We start from the raw sequence: 19973 nt of genomic DNA on the forward strand, positions 1-19973 counted from the left end.
TGGGAGAGAAATCCTGGCAGGAAATCAACGCCCAGGATCAGATGCAGGGAACCGGGGATCACTGGCTTGGAGTCGCGGGGAGGAAAGGTGGCGGTCATCGGAGCTCCGGGTCGGTTTTCCTAGAAGCCCCGGGCGCCCCGCCACCTGTCTGCGGTCTGCCCTCTTCTCGAGCGTCTCCTCCCCCGAGTTTCCTCCTCATAGGCTTGTCCCTCCCCGGGAGTGTGGGCGGCCCCTTTCCTGAGCACATAAACTCTTACTGTCCCCCCACTCTGCTCCTGCTCCTCCTCCTCCACACCAGTCTTCCTCTTCGCCTCAGCCACTTGCTTCCTCAGCCTCTTCCTCCCCGGTGCACTGAAGAAGATAACCGGGTTCGGACCGACCGGCACCCGTTCTTCTTCGGAAAAGAAAACGAGGCGGAGAGGTGAGTCCCTCGGGGAGATGTGGCAAGGTACGAAGGACAAACGGGAGTGGGCGGTGGAGGCCAAGCAGCCGGAGCATCGCGGGCTGACGGTGGAGAGCCGGGACCCTGAGGGTGCTGAGGTGCGCAGAGGTCACAGTGGCGGGGCCGAGACCGCGCGGGAGGGGAGCAGGTGGGCGCGCGCCTCCCACGCCGGCTCGTCTCGGGGACTTCGGCACTCGGCTCACGTGACGCCGTCCGTGCCGGCCGGGGGCGGACGCGGAAGCCAGCCGCGTGGTAGCGATTTTCTTTTTTCTTTTTTTTTTTTTTTTTTTACCGCGGTGCAACATGTCGGCTTTGCACTTGGCCTTGGTTGGGCAGCCGGTTCTGCAAAGCTGGGTGGGCAGGGGCTGGGGGCGAAGGGAGAGGCTGCCCCGAGGAATCCGATGGCCTCAGGGCAGTGGCCTCTGCAGCGCTGGAGGTGGGTGCGGCTCAGTGCGCTCCAGGTCTGGGGGTGGGGGACAGTGAGGGGACACCAGGGGCTCATGGAGACCTGGGGAGGGTCCGCCTTCGTCGCCCGGTTTGGGCGCTCGCTGTCGCGGCGCGCCGGGGCGCCCGGGCCGTGGGGAGCGCGGGCCGGTGAGTTGTGGAGACAAAGGCTTCCCGGACGCAACACTTCCCGGGAGCCCGTTGTACCGCCCCGGAACGAGGGGCCGAGCCCGGCGCTCCCCAGCTCTGCACCGGTGCCGGTGGTGACGTGTGATGGCCTGCAGGGCGGAGGGTTTCGGGACCCCTCCCTGGCAGGACCCCAAACTCGGAGCAGAGATGACCAAATATGGAGCGTGCGCGCGCCAGCGGGGAGGCAGGAAGGAACCCAGGCATCCTCTGACCCGCGCCAGCTGCTACTCTATGACTGCGGTGGAAGGCTGGGAAAAGGTGCCCAGCCCTTATATCTCAAGTTGGCTCCCGATTCCCAGAGGTTCCCACGCCAGTAGGCTCTGTTTCCTTGAGCATTTGAAAATCTCCGTGTCTTATCTCCAAACTTTAAAAAACAACCACTGTGAGAGTGTCTTTAAATATATTCTAAGTGTGTATTGACGGTGGAGCATTTCAGCCTGTGCCCCAGTCCTCAGGCGTTCCGCTCTCTTTGTGATTCCCACGCACAAAGCCTAATTAGATTCCGTGACAATTAGAGGGCTCGACTAGCATCTGCCGTCGCCTTCCCTTGAACTGCTCTTCCTTTCTTCTGGTTGAGCCTGTCATTGACAAGCTCTTTCTTCCCCTTGGACTTGCTCTGCTTAGGGCCCCTCCTCATTGTTCTTGATCTTGCGCACTCCAGTCCCATGCTTTTGTCCCTCTTATAAAATGCACGGGGACTTCCAAAGATTGTGTAACGATGGGCACATCCCCTTTGTTCCTCTCCCCCTTAAATAGTAAAATAAGTAAATAAAGCATGCCGCATTATGTACGCTAGCAAGTTTCTAAACCTGTTATTTTCCTATTTATAGGGGTCTAGGCAGGGAGCCTTTCTTGCTTTGTAAGTGTTCTGCCTTAGTAAGTACTCAGCATGTAATGTTTCATAATAATACAACTCACTGTTATATTTAGTGCATTTGCATAACAGCAAAAGAAGAGGAAGGGGGAAGAAGAAGGGCCAGAATGATGTGGTAGAAGCAGCATTCATTGTGTGGAGTTAATCCCCGTGAGCCTGTTTCATTATCCACAAAATGGGGATAAATAATAAATACTTTGCAAGGTTCTTAGAATTACATGAATCAACATAGCAAAGCAACCTGATGTACAATTAATTATAAAAAAATTGCTGGTTACCTTCCCTTCTTAAAATTGGATGAGCGCACATCTGCCTAATAGAATGCACATATGCACACTATACAGAATAGAAGGATTTCCTCTTTGATTCTCATTATTAAAGGAGAGCTAGATCTGAAGATCTGGTGGTGAGTGGAAGGAGTAGAGAATGGTGTTACAGAGATAAATTATCAGGGTGGGAGGAATCAGAGTATCTGAGAATTGGAGAGATCTTTAATCTCCTTGGACATTTCATTCTCTCTTCTGTCCAGTGCAAGCTAATTTCCTCATCATCCCTCACAGATCCTTACTACTTCTGCTTGTATGCTTCCAGAAATAGGGTGCAAACCTTATTTATTGTTAGGCACTTTTGATTGCTAGAGAATGTTTTGTCTTTTTTTTTTTTTTTTTTTTTACTTTTGTATTAAACTTGATGTGGGCCCTGCTCAGTTAGAGAATTTTTTAATTTATTTTTATTTTTATTTTATTTTATTTTATTTTTAAAAGATGACCGGTAAGGGGATCTCAACCCTTGGCTTGGTGTTGTCAGCACCACGCTCAGCCAGTGAGCAAACCGGCCATCCCTATATAGGATCCGAACCCGTGGCCTTGGTGTTATCAGCACCGCACTCTACCGAGTGAGCCACAGGCCGGCCCTAGAGAATTTTTTTAACATGACTCCCAATCTACCTTTTTATTACATCTGTTCGTTCTACCCAATAGAGCAACACAAAACAAGATTATTCACATAAGTACATTAAAAGAGCTTTAGTTTTTTTAAAATAGTGGCAGATCTGAGCTACCTTTATAGGTCAAGATTCTTTAGAGTACAAGTGATAGAAACTCAATCAAACCAGCATAAGAAAAAACAGGAAATATATTATTGGCTTGTTTAACTGGAATGTCCAGTGACATTCATGTACGGGCTCAATCATTGTTATATGGCTGGCTTTTTCTTGGTATAAGCTTTTCTTTGCAGACTCTTTCCACGCAGTGGCCATTTTCATCAAGGGCTGTAAACTTAGACCCTAATGGAAGGAGAGTGTCATTTTACTAAAAGTTTAGCAAAATCTCAGGGCTAACCCTTACTGATCTGGATGGGATCACCTACCTTATGCCTCAGACCAGTCATTCTGGGCCTGAGTCACTTCTGGAGCCCAGATGAGGCTCTACCCAGGATACGTGGGTTTAGAGTAAGGAAGGAAAGCTCTTTCCAAACAAAAATTAGACTGGTGGTGCCAGAATGGGGAACCAGTACTGGGCAGTTAAAAACAACAGCTATTCATCACACTGACACTAACAGCTTTTTTTCTACCTTTATTCTCACAGCATGGCATTCAGGCCTTAAGTGTAGTGGCTGTGTCCTCTGGGTATTTTGTACCTTTTTAGTATCTCTCTTCAATTATGTCTTGAATTGCATATGATGTTATAGATATGATTTCACAAACACAAAGTTCCCAATATTTGGACACTATAATTTTTGATATTTTTGTGTGGATACGTTTCATTGAAGATTTTGCATTTTATTGCAATATAAGCTCAAATCATAATATTCACACAAATAATGTAGCAGATGGTAGAGGCACTTTAATTATTAGCTGATAGAAAATCTGGTGTCCCAATCAATATCATTTAAACAGGTGGTATATAGTCATAGATGTCACTCTTGTTTTTAAAAGCTACCAGCAATTAGTTACAATCCATCTGGATAAAGTTATTTCTTCCAAATTGTCATCCCAAAGGAAACCATACACACAACCCCACTTTCTCACTGCTTTACTTGATTTGGACAACTTATGATGTGAAAACAGACTGAATGGATGCGTATTCTGCCCAGTTGCTCATACTTTCTGACCCTCCTGCAGGTATAATCCCCTCTCATGCCTTTGATTGTTCAGTTTAGTCCATGAAACCAAAATTTATTTAGCTTCTGCACTTGGGTGCCAGAAGTGACATAGCAGGGAGCAGGTCAGTCAGATCCCTGCACAGAGGTGCTTACAATCAGGTGGTGAAAGCTAATAAAGCCATGATACCAATCAAGTTGAATGAAGAAGGGCACAGCATCCTATGGGAACACACAGTGGGGGAGCTCTCCTAATCCAAGCCTTCGTGGAGGAAGTTATATCTAAGCTGGGACTGGATGTGTGGGAGTTAGCCCCAAGAAAGAGGAATAGCGATAGTGTGAGTCAAAGAAACAGTACGTGTGAAGGCTGTAGGTGAGGGGCACTTGGGGAATAAAAAGAAGCCCCATGTATCTGTAGCCTAGTGTTCAAGAGAGGAGGAGGCTGGAACCATGGGCAGAACCCAGCACATGGAGGACTTGGTGAGCCACGGTAAGTCTCAGCTCCTGTTACGTTCTGAACTCCTCCTTATCCGAAGATGAATGGTCTACACCACCAGCTCTTCACTGCAGTCAGATTTACTGGGCACTGCCCAGAGAAGGACATGATGCCCTTGCATGTGACCCAGAAGTTTTCACTGCACTGACCTGAGGGTATTAAAATTGCCTTTGTATCTGTCTGCCTCTCCCACTAGACTGGAGGCTCCTAAAAAGCAGGGAGTGTGTCACTTTATCTTGGTGTCCTCCTAGCTCAGGGCCTGCCTCAAACGTGCTACAGTTTTCTCCTTGCTTGCATGCTTTTGCTTATATCCTTCCTCAGAAACACCCTTTCCCACTTGTCTGCCTGGCCCGCTCCTTCCCAGTGATCTCCACAAAGCCTCCTGTAGATTCTTTCTTTGTGTTCCTTGGACCCACCTCTCAAAGAGTGCTATCACATTGCTATTCATTCCAGGCCTTTCTTTGCCTTTAGAAGGTGAGCTCCTTAAGGGCAGATCCTGTGGTACTCACCTTTTGTATTTTTGATACCTTTCAGGGCACCATGAAGAGGGCCTGCTTAGAGTTAATAGTGGGTGCAAAGAGAACGGCTGCCTTCTCGCCAGCAGACTGTGAGAACAGGAGTGGGGGCAGCTGAGAGGGGCAGTTATAGAGGCAGAGGGAAAATGGGGATACTTTAGTGCCATATATATCACACAGGTATTTTTAGGAAGAAAGAGTAAATTAATAGAGACAAATACTACATGAAAAAAGAAAGGACCCTTGGATTTGGACGTGCTTACTGGAATGTCGGAATGATAATAATAAAGGCTTTTTCTTTCTCAGACAGCAATGAATGTGGATCATGAGGTTAACCTCTTAGTGGAGGAAATTCATCGTTTGGGTTCAAAAAGTAAGTATTCTAACCCGGTAGAGTATTTACCTCAGAGAAAGCAGGACTGGCATTCTGAAGAAACCTGTGAAGGTGGTAACTGCTCTTAGCCGTGAGATGACATCTGGAGACATGGAGCTATTGGGGTATTGTGATTCTGATGTAAAGAATGGTTGACATATTTCATTATCCTTTGAATGGAAAAAAAATTGCTGGGTTTCTTTCATCTGGCTGCATTGAAATCTAGTAATTGAATTGTGTTCCGATTATTATTTGTCACACTGTTAAAATTCCTGTTTTCTGCTTTATGCCACCATCATTTTACAAACTTCCAAATGACTAGGGACTTAGATTGAAATTATGCTAAATTGTCCTTATTTTTCTCCAAATTCTTGTGTTTTGTATAATCAGGTATTTATGTACCTCTAACTGATTCAAAACCATCCTTTAGGTTGTTTTTTAAGTCATCTTTTTCTTCAGCAACAACTAGGCAGGTACGTTGAAGACAGTGACATGTAAAACTGGTAGTATTAATGTATTGTTTCTAAGTTGTAGTGAAAGTTACTATTAGACTCGTAGCTTGTAAGTATTTGACACATCTCAGACAAGATATGCAAGAATTTGGGGAGCATTTTGAAAATAATAGCAGGACATATTCAGCAACAACTAGGATAACGGAACTCAAAGTTTTAAAATTACATCACATAAGTGAAAAACAGCTTTAAAAATACCTCTTAGGAGTTGTTTTGTCATTATAGCTTGATTCTTCTTACCTTAAGCTCTGTCTGCTTATGAATCACAAATGCTTTGACATAATTGGAAACACTTTGAAAATTCCAGTAAGTCATTGATTTCAAATGTCTCCTGCATTAGTTTTCTATTCCTGCTATAACAGATTGCTGCAAGCTTAGTGACGTAAAACAACACATTTCATATCTTAGCAGTTCTGTAGATCAGGAGTCTAACAAGGGTCTTGCTGGGCTGAGATCAAGGTGTTGGCAGGGTATGTTCCTTTCTGTAGGTTCAAAAGGAAAATCCGTTTCCTTGCCTTTTTCCAGCTTCTAGAGGCTGCCTGCATTCCTTGGCTCATGATCCCTTTTTCTCTGTCTTCAAAACTCGCTACAAGTAGCTGGCTGAGTCCTCACATCACATTACTCTGACTGCTATTTCCGCCTTCTTCCCATTTTTAAGGACCCTTGTGATTACAATGAGCTCACCCAGAACAATCTAGAATAATCTCCCCATTACAGGGTCCTTAATTTAATCACATCTGAAAAGTCCCTTTTGCCACGTATGGTAACATAGTCGCAGGTTCTGGGGATTAGTACATGGATATTTTTAGAGCAGTTATTCTTCCTTTTACCTCCTCTTTTGGGTCTTCTTTAGTTACTTCATTTCTACCTTGAACCTGAGTCATCATTACTGAAATATACCAAGAAAAGATAAATGAGGCATATACAAGTTGGTATAGACTCAACAACCAAATGAATTTAATCATATAGTCAGGTAATATTTGTTAAGCATCTGTCAATGCCAAGTACTGTGTAAGTACGAGTGATATAAAATGTCACTCAAGGATCTTACTGTTTAGTTGATGAAAATACATTAAAACTCATGAGGAAATTATCAGAAAAAATGGTATGCTAAACTGTGAAATGCTGACATTCAATTCGCTATGGTCTCAGTGAAATAGATTCTTGAAATCTGTAGTAGTTGGGGGCACTTAATTAAGCCTTGAATCTCAGGTAGGACTTTGAAGTATAGGGCAGTCAGTTTAGGGAGAAATGCATGAGTTGAATTTGGAATGGGAATAAGTCTGATATTTGCGGGGAACACTGAGAAGATATTGAAGAATGTAATTTATTTAGTTTCCCAGTTAAACAAATGAGCAATCTTTCCGATCCCCATTTTTCTCCCACCCACTTCACCATACCCACTTGATAGGAGTTTGGCGAGTCTTACTTTCAACAGCAGTGCCCCTATATGTGTTCCTCCTCCCATATTCCCGATTTCTCCTGAGCTCAGTGAGGTCAGATTACTTTTGGCAGTAGTACTATTGCTTGGATTGTTAAAGGCATTAAGGCATATTTCCAGAGATTTTTAGGCTTTTCTTCTCTTTATCCATGTCAGCCTAGTGCTGATTGGTCAGATTCAGTTGGTTTTAAAATTCTATTTACATCCCTAGAAGAGTCAGTATTTTACTAGGGCAAACTGAAACTCCACTTGAAAATTAGCAGCTTTACAAATTGGAAGACTATAAGACAGTTATCATAACTTTTGTAAGTTGAAAATACTTTGAATTTTACAGCTTCAGCAGGACAGCTTGACTTTCTTGTGCCTGGTAAAAGATGATTTATTGAATTGGAGAGCATATATGGAGATATGTTATTTTCTGACCCGTTATGGTTCATTAATTTGTGTCTGCAGTAATTTTGACTAATCTATATGGGATGTATGAGCTCAAGCTGGAAATTGATGAATTTAGTTTTTTCTGGTTCTTTTTAGGTCCTATTTTTCATTCAGTGAAAAAAGATTAAGTGGAGAAAGATTATTTGGAGATTTAAATTCTTTCATTCAACCAATACTTTTTGAGTGCTCCTTTGTGCACAAGTGCTGGAGATGGAAAAATAAGGAAAATTCCATCTCAGTCCTTGAGGTCCTCTTTAGGTAGCTGGAAGACAGACAAACTGGAAGTGTTTATTAGGAAGTGGTTAAGAGTGTGGGTTCTGGAGTCCCACACTCTGGGAATGAATCCCTGCTCTCCTATATACTTGCTGTGTGACCTTGGGCACGTTACTAAACTTTTCTGTGCCTTGGTTTCCTTATTTGTATAATAGTAATAACACTCTATTTCAATGACTCAAAGACCCTTTTTTTGCATTTTAAAATCTGTAAAATAAGGATGCATCTTATAATTCATAGTGTGTTATAGTTAAATTGACAGTTTACTTGAGATATAAAATAATGGTGCTTCTTGCAACCAATTGTGTTTTATCTTCAATGAAAGGAGGATTAAGTGAATTTTAATGACTGTAAAATGCATTGAACAGTTTTAGGAACATAGCAAGTACTCAGAAAATGTTAGCTATTGTTACTATAATTGATGGTGAGTGCTTTGATAGATATTCAGTTTTATAAGAAGAGTTATTAACTCAACTGAGGGAATCATGGGGGACTTCTCAGGGGAAGTGACATTTAAGTCCATTCTTAGAAGTAAAAGAATTTAGCTGGGGAAGGGGGTCTGAAATGCTGGGCAGATGGCCCAATATGGGCAAAATTATGAAGGCAGGATATCTTATGTCACCTTGGGCAACAGCAAGCAGTTCATTATGACTGGATCAAAAGGTACATGGAGTGATATGGAAGACCAGGCAAGTGGTGGATGCCAGGGCCCAAGGATGAAGGGCTTTATCTGTGAGGCCACAGACTTCACTTTATTTTGACGGTGATAGGGAGCCATGAAAGATTAAATCAGGTTTGCATCGTATTTGTAAAGTTTCTTCTGTATTTTTTATTCCACACCAATGTGGAGCATATATTGGGAGGTAAACATGGAGAAGAGGAGGCTGGTAAAGAGTTATCTGTCACCAGCTTGCAGTTATCCCAGTGAGAAACAATTAGGGCCTGAATCAGGGAATTGATTATCCTTGGAGAGGAGAGGCTAGAGCTACAGAAGACACAAGAAGGTGGAATCAACTGGACATTTGTCAGATCGACAGGTGAGGGGGCAGGAGAACTCCAAGATCACACCAGAGTTCTGCCTTCGGTGCCTTAAAATAATTTCACCTAAATTGAGCACTCTGTAAAAGGCTTTTATATTTCGTAATTTGGGCGTGCTATAAAAGGCTTTGCCTGTATTATATTTGCAATTCCTGCAATGACCGTGGGAGGGGTATTTTACCCTCATTTGATGGGTGAGGTAACTGAAGCTCAGAGAACTTGAAGGACTTGCTCGAGGTTACCCAGCAGCTCCAATTATATCTGTAATCAGTGAAAGATTCCCTGTGCAGACAGACGGTTGTGCTGCTGGAAGTTTAAAAATTAAAGAGGTATATCTTTGCTTTCCAGGCCAAGCATGGTCAGATTCTGTGTTTTTTTCACTTTACAAACTTTTTTCTTCATGCTCATCTTAGTTAATTTACTTCAGGTGAGTAAATCACTCACTCCAGTCATTGTTCCCCCAGACATCTAACTTGTTTTCACCTGTGCTTCTGGCTTGGCACACTTTCCCCATTTCTCTCACTCATAACAGAGCCTGACATCACCACCTGAGTGTTCAGCCTGTGCTAGGCACCGTGCTGGGAGCTTTACACCTGTGTCCCCCAACAGCACTGTGAGCAAGGTATTAAGATCCCCAGTTTACAGAGGAGGAAACCAAGCCGTAGGGAGCTTAAGCAAGTTGTCCAAGGCCAAACTAGTAGGTAGCAGAGAGTTCAACTCAGGACTTTCAGGTTTTAAAAAAGCTTCATGTTATGTTCTCCTTTAAAGGCCAGAACAAGTAACACTTCTTCCAGGAAGTCTTCCTTACCATTCTAGCCCAAAGTCATCTTGACCTCCTCCAAAACTGTAGGACCTGTTGTCTTAGCGGCTCATTGGATATCTACTCACATGCTGCTTTATACTGTTGCTTTACTTTTTGTGTGCACATTTCTAATTTCATCATGGGAATTGAAGCCATTTCTTTGAAAGTTAGAATGTGATTCTATATTTCCTTATATCTGCTGCTAGTGCATAGCACAGTGCTATGTTTGTGGTAGGTGTTTACTAAGCACCAGGCTAGAATTTCTAGCTGGGGAGCATGGGAACTCAAAACCCTTGGTAAAGGAATGGTCCTCCCCTCACTGTGACAGCCATGTTCTTGACACGGTGGGTGCAGCTTTGGGAGGGAAGAACTTACAGCAGTGCGTAGGAAGGAGTCAGGGTTTCAGCCAGGTAGATCAAAGAAATTAACCATCAGTAGTTGATTACCCTTATCTCCAAGTTTCCAGTTGATTAATTTTTAACAGCAGGTCTACTTTTTGCCTCCCTTAATTTTTCATGTCTATTTTAACAACTGGCCTCCAGACAAAATAATCTAAGGTTCTTGTTAAATACAGATTTCTGGGTGTACCACCAGGAATTCCGATTCAGTAATCACGATGACTGAGGAATATGCATTTTTAAGGCCTCCACTCCCACCCTGGGGATTCTATGTTCAGAAAGCACTTAGAGAAATACTGCTATTGATCCTTGGTTCTCTTTTATTTGTTATTTTTATTAATTTGACAACTAACATAACAATTAAAAAATCAAAATTGAGAGACAGGGAGAAATTCATCTACAATATTAGCACTGTAGCACATTTGCCTTCTGTAAATGTTTCTTGGTTCTCTTTCAGTCATTGTGTAGATAATGCTAAGACTGGGAGGTGTACAATGGATCGTATTTATTCCATCGCTTTTTGGATCTGGGAAGAAGCTACATTGAATTTATGACTGTAAAGTGTTAAAACTATAATCTTGGTTAGTCTGTATGATGTTAGTTGTTAGATGTATGTTAAAGATTTTGTGAATCTGCCATACATGGGCGTAAGAAACAGGCTTTGCATTTGCTAACATTGTATTTTCTCAAATTAGATGCTGATGGAAAGTTAAGTGTGAAATTTGGGGTCCTCTTCCGAGATGACAAATGTGCCAACCTCTTTGAAGCATTGGTAGGAACTCTCAAAGCTGCAAAACGAAGGAAGATTGTTACGTACCCAGGAGAGCTACTTTTGCAAGGTGTTCATGATGATGTTGACATTATTTTGCTGCAAGATTAATGTGGTTTACATATCTTTGTGTATTGCTATTTTTTGTTTCTGGTAAACTGGAATGTTAAATCAGAGGACAAACATATGAGCATACTTAATGTATTTTTATAGAACTTTGTAAACAAAAGGAGATTCATATTTTAGAAGTCTGTCCTTTTTTATATCATGAAAGAAAATTTATGTATTACACTGAATGAACAAAACTTATTATTTTTCTCAGGAATCTGTCTGGTAACTGTAGGCAATGAGGCTTTCTTTGGTGGGGTAGGGAAGTGTTTGTTTCATAAATTATTCTTAGACACTTTCTAGAGATATTTGTCATTCTGTGAAAGCAAGAAGCAACTGAAGACTAACTCCCCACAAGGAATATTACAATGTTTATGTAATAAAGACATGCAACTGTCTTAAAATTGTGTATTGCCTTATTTTGTTATATATGTGCCTCTCAGAATTGAGTATTTTCATGTAGATTAGGTAACTGCCAGTAAAAATAATCTTAATTTGAAAAAATTTATCTTAAAACTACAGAATTAAAAAAATTGGGGTGGTTGGTGTTGTGGTTGGATCCTATAAAAAATATTTGTTTTGATGGTGATTTTGTACTTACTGCAGAGTTAGGGGACATGTCAAAAAATGTAACCTAAAAACTTCACTTTCTAGTTGGATTAGTTAGATCTACCTGAAACAATATGGATTGTCTATAATTGCATATTGCAGCCTGGAGTAGAGAATTGAAAATGGTTTGAAATGTCAAAGAGTGTGAAATCAGTGAAATGGCCAGAGAGAGCATCATAGGGGAGGCAGCGCTTGCATTGAGAGTGACTGAAACTGATTATCTGGAGGGAAAAAGATGAGATGAGTTAGGGTGATAACTGAGAAAAGGGCAGAGGGACATGAATTAGCAAGGCACTCTCTTGTGAAAGGTAGGGGAAGAGGTGATTCAGGTTGGACAAGTAAGGTGGAACCTTGGAAGCAAGGGAGGGGGGCGTCTGAACAGAAAGTGGAGCAAGGACGTTCTATGATGCAAGTCATGTTCAGTGCAGATTGCTGTGGCACTGGTGATTTGGGTGGATTGTAGAGAGTGAAGAAGCAATCAGACATGCCAGCTAAAACATCGCTTAGGAATCTCATAGGGATGATGAGAATGGAAAGGCAGAGGAAGGGTAAACTTTTAAAGGGAATTGACACCTATCATCAGTACTCTTTCTGTTGTAAATGACAGGACCCCAATTCACACTAGATCAAACAACAAATTGTACTGACACTTAATGGTTATTGAGCATTTACAATGCTAATTCTCATATTACGTTGTGAGGTGTAGGTACTCATATTACCTCCCATTTTACAGATAAGACAAATGAGGCACAGAAAAGTTATGTAGCATATCCAAGTTCACCTAGGTAGAAAGTGGTAAAATCAGGATTTTTGAAGTTTGACTCATCTAATTGGTAAGTCCAGAGATGGGGCAGACTTCAGGAATGGCTGGCTCCAGGGACTCGAAAGATGTCAGCAAGATTCTACCTTTCCTTATTGAGTCTCATGACTTCTTTGGTTTGATCTCATTCTGTTTCTCCTGTAAATAAGCTTCCCACATATAGCTGGGAAGAAGCCTACTAGTAGTTGCAAATTCTCTTATTCCTAGATTAGCAATCCTAGTAGAGAGAGAATTTATTATAATACCTAATTATGAATTCTAAGAAAGGAATTCTGATTGATCGCACTTCCAGCATAAACCTACGTCTTTGACAAGAACATTTGCCAGGGGGAAGAGTTACCATGAATTGACAGGCCCCGGGTCGCATGTTTGTTTCTCAGTGGGGATGGGGTGAGATATTGTGCCTGACAGCCTCACCTCAAGTGAGAGAGAGGTAGTTCCCCAGAGGAAAGGGTGCTGGCCACATGGGAGCAACACAGGTTCACTATAGAAACAGGAGAGCTTTTGAAGGATGAACCTGTAGAACTATGTGGCAGAAAATAAAAGACAAATGAGAAGGAATTGTCAAAAGCCACCACCATATGTGGTCTCAGTGACTGGGAGAATGATGTATAATTAACAAAGACAGGAAAATTGGGTGGAGCAGGAGGGTTAGTTTTAGGGAGTTTCATTTGGACATGATGAATTTATGGTAGTTAGAGTGGAAATGTGTAGTAAGCAGGTGAGGATTTGGTTCTGGAATGCAGGTGAAGATTAGGAGTGTAGACAGAGACTTGGAATTGTGGTTTGAGGTTGATTTTCATCTCAATTTTGGTTGGTGTAGATAATACTAATTCTGCCTGTCCCACTACCATTATATTGAAAATGTAATTATTGGGCACTTAGAAAACACAAAAGACATACAATCTACAGGCTTTGTAAAAGCCTGTGCTGAGAATTTGAAGCAACCTATAGAGGAAAGCAATTTTGGAAACTCAATATGTCTGATGGAATTTTTTTTTATAAGGCAGTCGACCTCACATAATCAAATAAACTTCCTTAGAAAATCTGGAGAAATTGAAATAGTAAATCAATTGGTCACTACTATTTATTTAAAGTCTTCTTGGTGAGCAAGTTTTAAATCCTTGATGATTTAACATTTAATAAATATCTGCCAGAAAAGGTATATCCATGTGATTGTTATTTTACTAAAATTGACAGAATAGCATTCCTAACTGCCATTGACATAAATGATACATAATACATTTTATGTATTTTCCTTTGATTCAGGATAATCGATTCCTTTATAACAACCTCATATATAGATAGTTCTTTTATTTGGATCATGGTCTTAAAATTCAAAATTATAGATGTGATTTCTTTTGAGCTAGATTCACAGTGAATATAATCTTTCTTGTCCATAAACTGTATTTTAGTTAATCATCTCAGTTATGAGTGTCATTGGCTATAGGCTGGTGGAAATTAGAAATTATGAACTTTTGTACACAAACATTCATTCATGCAATATAAATGTATAACATCTTTGTTCAAGTCACTGTGCTAAGCATTATGGACTACTGAAGCAAAACAAAATAAGAATAAATAAAATTTGATTCCAGTTCTCAAAAAGAAACAGTTTACACAATATATACTAAATTGGTAGAAGAAATTTTGGGTAAATGATATAGGAGTACAGGTGCAAAAATGATGAATTGTTCCAGGGGGAACCTGGGAACCTTCACAGATGAAGTGCGATTTGGTGGGTCCCCAAAGCCCCTGGTAGAGTAGTAGGGAAGGATGTTACTGGTGGAGTTGTTATTGCATAAAAAGACAAAGGCAGGTAACTGGAAGCAAGGAAAGAAGAGGAATATGGAGAGCTGAGGCTGGAAAGGAAGGTTGGAACATTATTTTGAACGCTTAAGATAGAGGAAACCATTCTGAATATATGTCTTATTAATGGTGAATTTTAAAGAACTATAAAAACTTACATAAAATAATTGATAAGTACCATTGTTGGGAAAATAGAATAGTTTGGTCAGGACCCTTCCCTTGGGTCCAGTTGGGTGTGGTTTTAGCACATCCTTTGTAAGCAAATTTGTGTGTGGGGGGTGGGTGGGTGGAGTTAGTGCACATGCTCGCCAATGTATCTTTTTAGTTTTGTTGCTATTCTTGTGTTCTTCGTAGAGAGAGAGAGGAGTTTTAGTGAAGCAGGTGGGTGGGCGTTCACCTCCGGCATCTGCCCAGTGCAGCCATGCTTTCCAACCTATGGCTTCCAAGGACCTTTTGGCTGGTTACCTAGCTCATAGACCTGCGCAAAGTGGTCTGGTGACCCAGCTTGGCATGTGTGGGGTCTGGTGACTCACCCCACCCTATGAAGGGTTTGTGACCCAGTCTGTGAATGGGCTTGAGGGGTCTGGAAACTCCAGACCCAGCCCTAGCTCAACAGTCAGCCTAGTTGGTACAGAATTACTGGCAGGCAAAAGAGCCCGACAACTGGTGTGGTCGTGTAGCCAGACAATTGGCGTCAGGAACAGGATTAAGAGCGCTACAATTGGCGCTATGGGCAGGATTCCAGACATTAGCCTTAGCCTTAGCCATACAACCACTAATAATGCAGTAACTTTAATTTTTAAGTTCCATAATAGTGCTATTTTATATATTGAGATTATATAAGACAATCTATAATTATAGCTTATTATCTTCATAGTGAATGTTAATGAAAAATTGATTAAAGTTACCACTTTTGCATACTCAAATTTCCTTAAATTCCTATCATAGAAAATCCAAGCAACTCCTTAGTGTCCTGGAGTCACAATTTAGAAGTAAGTTACAGAAATGTTGATCTGAGGAATTTGTCTAAATTGAACACTAACATCCCAGATTTCCCTGGGATATCTGAGCTACTTCTTACTGCTCCAGACAATAAGGAGAAAAAGGCCTATGAACTGATAGACAAAATACAAACATATGTGATGGCAAAGGAAGAAGCCAGCTTCTCTGTGTGGCATGAGGTATTGAAGTCATTCATTTACAGCCTCATTTATGTAGAAAAAAGAAATCAAGAGAAATGCATGTACCTTTATTTACAGGCAAATAATCTTGGGGTTTTCTCTTCCTTAACAAAGTTAGAAGTAAGGGCTGGCCAGTTAGTCACTTGGTTAGAGAGCAGGCTGATAACATCAAGGTCAAGGGTTCAGATCTTTCAGTCCAGCTGCCAAAACAAAAATGAAAACAAAAAACAAACAAACAAAAAGTTATAAATAACTTCAAAAAACCCCCAGCTCCTCAGGAGCCTTTTATGATGAGAAATCAGAAATAATCATACTTTTCTGGATAGACAATTCCGTATTGAAACCTCTCTCCTGTAATTTTTATTTCTAGCAGCCTCAACAAAAGTTTCCTTAAAAAAGTTTGTTCTCTGTAGTTCTCCTTTCAGTGACTGTTTTAGACACTTTTGACCAGAAGGAATGGAGACTTGTTTAGCTAGGTCATGGGGGTTAATTGTTGAGATGTTTACGGGGCAATTAGGAAGATATGGCACCTCTCTGAAAACCAAGAGAGGAAAACGTGCCATGGCAGGGCCTCCGGAGAAGAGGAACTCCTAACCAGAGAGTGTCAGAATGGCTTTGTAGCTTTTTGAACATCTAAACACGCTGGACATTCAGATTCAGTAGATCTGGTTGGGGGTCCAAGCACCGCCATGAAGAAGCATCTCCCAGGCTGATTCTGATGGGTAGTTCTGGTAAAGAACCACCTTTACTGCACTGGGACTTCCCAGTTAACACCATTCTGCTATTTCCATAGCTCTAGTTCTTTCTCTTTGCTTCTCTTCATGCTTCTGAAGAGCTTCCTCAGCTTCTATCTTTTCTCTTGTTCATGGCATCTACTTCAGCTTTGTTTGCTCCCTCGTTACTTTGATTGATTGGCGTCTCTGCTTGCTGCTAGCTGTCTCATGCTGTGTGCCTGTATGTCTGAATTCAAATGCCTGATAGAAAGAGTCTGAGTTTATCCCTCCCTAGTGGACAACTTTTTGTGTCAGACTACCTTGTATGCCTTTGGCCAGCCAAGGGTTGATTGGGTCAGCTGCCTACCCCTGGTCCAGTCAGTTATGGCTGTGGATGGGGGACAGGGGTTAAGCCTATGGCACAAAACATAGCTGTCCAAAGCTCCTGCGACAGGGTCTGTGAGCTGAGCTGCCACAGAAGTGCCTGTAGATCTGGCAGGCAGTGTGACTGCATTCTAACAAGCCTTTCCTCAGAGATTCTCTGTGATTTATGGTAGACTGTGAAGACAATAACTTTCAATTTGGAGGATGCAACCACACTTTTAAAACATAAAAAATATTGCCCTCACGTAGTAGTTGTACTTTCAGTATCCATGATCAAGAAAATGCATAATACAGTACATAATACAAAAAGTGAAACACAAAAAACTATTTTAAATTTAGCAAAGATTTTGCATGAGTTTGCATCTTATTATTAATCTTTGCATCATCTTATTAATCAAAAGAGCAGTAGTTACTTTAAAGATAATGGTACATTTATTTATGTATGCAAGGTACATTATTTATTCAATCTACAGAAAATGCATGGTGCACAATACAGTTTCCTGGATCCCCTGAAATAACGCCATGACTCCTTAGGGGTGCTCTGCCTGCAGTTTAGGAGTAATTCTGTGGGACAACAGGCACATTTCCTAGGTCAGGAAAGCCTGCACTTGAGCCTCAGGGTCTGCTAGTCAGTGCTTTTATTTCTCAGAGCTGTGGTAGTTCTATATTTCCTCCCCTTGAATCTGGGCAGGCTGTGATGGCTTCAACAAATAGAGTGGAATGATCCTAGTGATTTCGGAGGCTAGGTCATAAATGGCCATAGAACAACTACCTGGCACATGGAATGGAATGTTGAGAAGGAGGGAGGGAGGGATTCGGGATGGTTTTATCAAGGCGATGTCACCAAAAGCCTGGATTTTTTCTCTTTCTCCATTCTGCCTTCTGCAATATGTTTCATTTCTTTCTTTCTAAATTTGGCTTTCTTCCTGGTCAAAAAATAGCTGCCAACAACTCCTGGGGTGACATGACTTCTTGGGCAAAGAGGAAGAGAGGGAGAGAGAGAGATCTGAGAGAAAGAGAAGAGTTCAAAGAGGAAAAAGTAGCATCAGTAGATTGTCAGCTTCCAGGGTTGCTGTTGAGAAGTCAGATAACATTCTAATTCTTCATCATTTTTATGTGACTTTTTAAAAAATTGTGTAAACTCTTAGGATCTTTTTATCCTTAGTGTTCTAAAGTTTTGCCATATGGTAACTTGGTATGGATCGTTTTTAATCTTTTATTTTGGGCATTGGACTGACTCTTTCCATCTGGAAATTTATGTTCTTTGGGGATGTTTTCTTGTTTCTTTGATAATTTATTTCTCTCCATTTGTTTCTGTTTTTTGGTTTTTTTTTTTTTTTTTTCTGGAGCTCCTTTCAGTTGGCTGCTGATCCTTCTGAATTGATACTCTAATTTTCTAATTTATCCCTCTTATCTTTTCTCACTTTTTTTTCTCCTAAGAGATTTACTTTGATTTATTGTTAAAAATTAATGGTTAAAAATTCTATTTTCATAGTTTAATTTCCAATACTTTCATAAAAGGGGAGCATTCTGTTCCTGTTTCATAGATATAACATGAGGGTACTTCAAAAAGTTCATGGAAAAATGGAATTAAAAGATAATATGAATCTTTCCACGAACTTCTTGAAGTGCCCTTGTATTGTGTCTCATATCTCTGAAGGTATAAATTATGATTTCCTTGATGTTTTCTTCTATTTCCTATATTGTATCTTTCAATTGAGGTCCTTTTTTCAATGTCTAGAGATCTTTGCCTCTTTACTAGTATTTAACAGTGAGTCAGTAAAAATCTGATAGGAGGCTCTGGTGGGCAGTTTTTGCCAACTCGTACTAGTGAGCTTTGCTATATGGTAATTAGACAGTAAGCAAGGTTTTCATTGTGAAAATTCCAAACACCAAATTTGCAGGGTTTCTCCCCTCCCTGCCAAAGCCATTCAGTTTCTCCCAAGAAGAATGCAAGCTGTATTTTGCTTGGGTCTATCTCATGGGTGCTGGTGATTTAGAAGCAGACAGGGGAAGAAACTGGGGTCCTACCCTTTAATCAGCAAACTTTACTCACTCTTCTGTTTTCAGTTCATTATCCTGGGGTTTTCTGGTGTGGAACTACGTCCTCTCCGTTTTTTCAGAGACTCTGGTCTCTGTGTATAGTGGGGAGGAGGGGTAGTTGTCTGGATTCATGTGAAGGAGGATGGTGCCTGGGAAAGGTCTACCGGCTCAGTGTACAGATGATCAACCAACCCTCCCCACCTCCCCCTAATTTCAATTATACATCTTATTCCTGCCTTAATGGTTCCCTGGAAATACTATGTTCTTTGTCTCTTTGGGCCTCTGTGAGGGTGGTTCGTTCAATTCCCACTAGTATCCTTATGCATAGGAGCTTAGGTGCAGCTCTCCCAAGTCTATAACTACTTTTCCATCTGCTTTCCAACCTCCAAAGGATTATTGATTTGCTCATCAGCTATTGTCTCCTCTCATATTCTCTTCGTCCTTGTGAATTTGTGCTTTTCTTCATTTATTTGCCATAGTTAAGAATAGGTGCAGGAGTAGGAGAATATTAAAAAGCTGATTAATTTGCCATATTTAGCTGGGAAACCTCTTCCTTTTCCTTATTCCTAAATTGTTTTCCCTAATCTTTTTGCTCTAAGACTCCCAGATCGCAAATGCAGGAAATCCAGAGTTCATTTTTAGCTTTACCTTGTCATCACCTGTGGTGGAGATCACTGTCATATTGACTTTCCAGCCTACGATACATCTGTAGCCCTCTCAAGGCAAGCTTTGCCTGACTTGTGCTGTCTGTCAAACCTTCAGTTTCCAGGACATCCAGAAAGAGATAAGGATCAGGGAAGAAAGTATGGTGTGCCAAAAGAAACCCAGAAAGATCTCATCCTTGGAGAAAATGGGATTTAGGCCATTGGGGAAGGCAATCTAGGCTCATGATATTTTATTTCATGTGAGTGTGTTCTGAAAAGACAGAAGAAGAGGAAGTATAGAAAGAAAAGAAGAAATAGCAAATCATAGCAGGAAATGATATATCTTGCAAAATTAAAATAAATAGAAATAAAAAACACCATGCAAATATTTGGGGGCTGATTACGGAATTTATTGGAACAGTTTTATCTAATTGCCATGAAATTCAATAACAGTTATGTGTCTTCTTAAATAGGTACCAAATTAACTTTGTGGAATGCACTATTAGATTAGCATAGTAAACAGTCTACATATATATTCAATATTTATTGTCTGTTGATGTT

At 41.1% G+C, this 19973-nt stretch overlaps 1 protein-coding gene across 1 annotated transcript; it reads left to right on the top strand.

Annotated features, from left to right (window-relative positions):
• Positions 1-325: 325 nt before the first annotated feature.
• On the top strand, positions 326-11212 carry ABRACL (ABRA C-terminal like). The gene is made up of 3 exons (XM_063098477.1): positions 326-421; positions 5367-5433; positions 11028-11212. The coding sequence occupies exons 2-3, from the start codon at positions 5373-5375 to the stop codon at positions 11210-11212; spliced, it is 246 nt and encodes an 81-aa protein (XP_062954547.1). The 5' UTR covers positions 326-421; positions 5367-5372.
• Positions 11213-19973: the final 8761 nt, after the last annotated feature.

The sequence above is a fragment of the Cynocephalus volans genome, chromosome 5 (genome assembly GCF_027409185.1).
Source record: "Cynocephalus volans isolate mCynVol1 chromosome 5, mCynVol1.pri, whole genome shotgun sequence".
Classification (NCBI taxonomy): domain Eukaryota; kingdom Metazoa; phylum Chordata; class Mammalia; order Dermoptera; family Cynocephalidae; genus Cynocephalus; species Cynocephalus volans.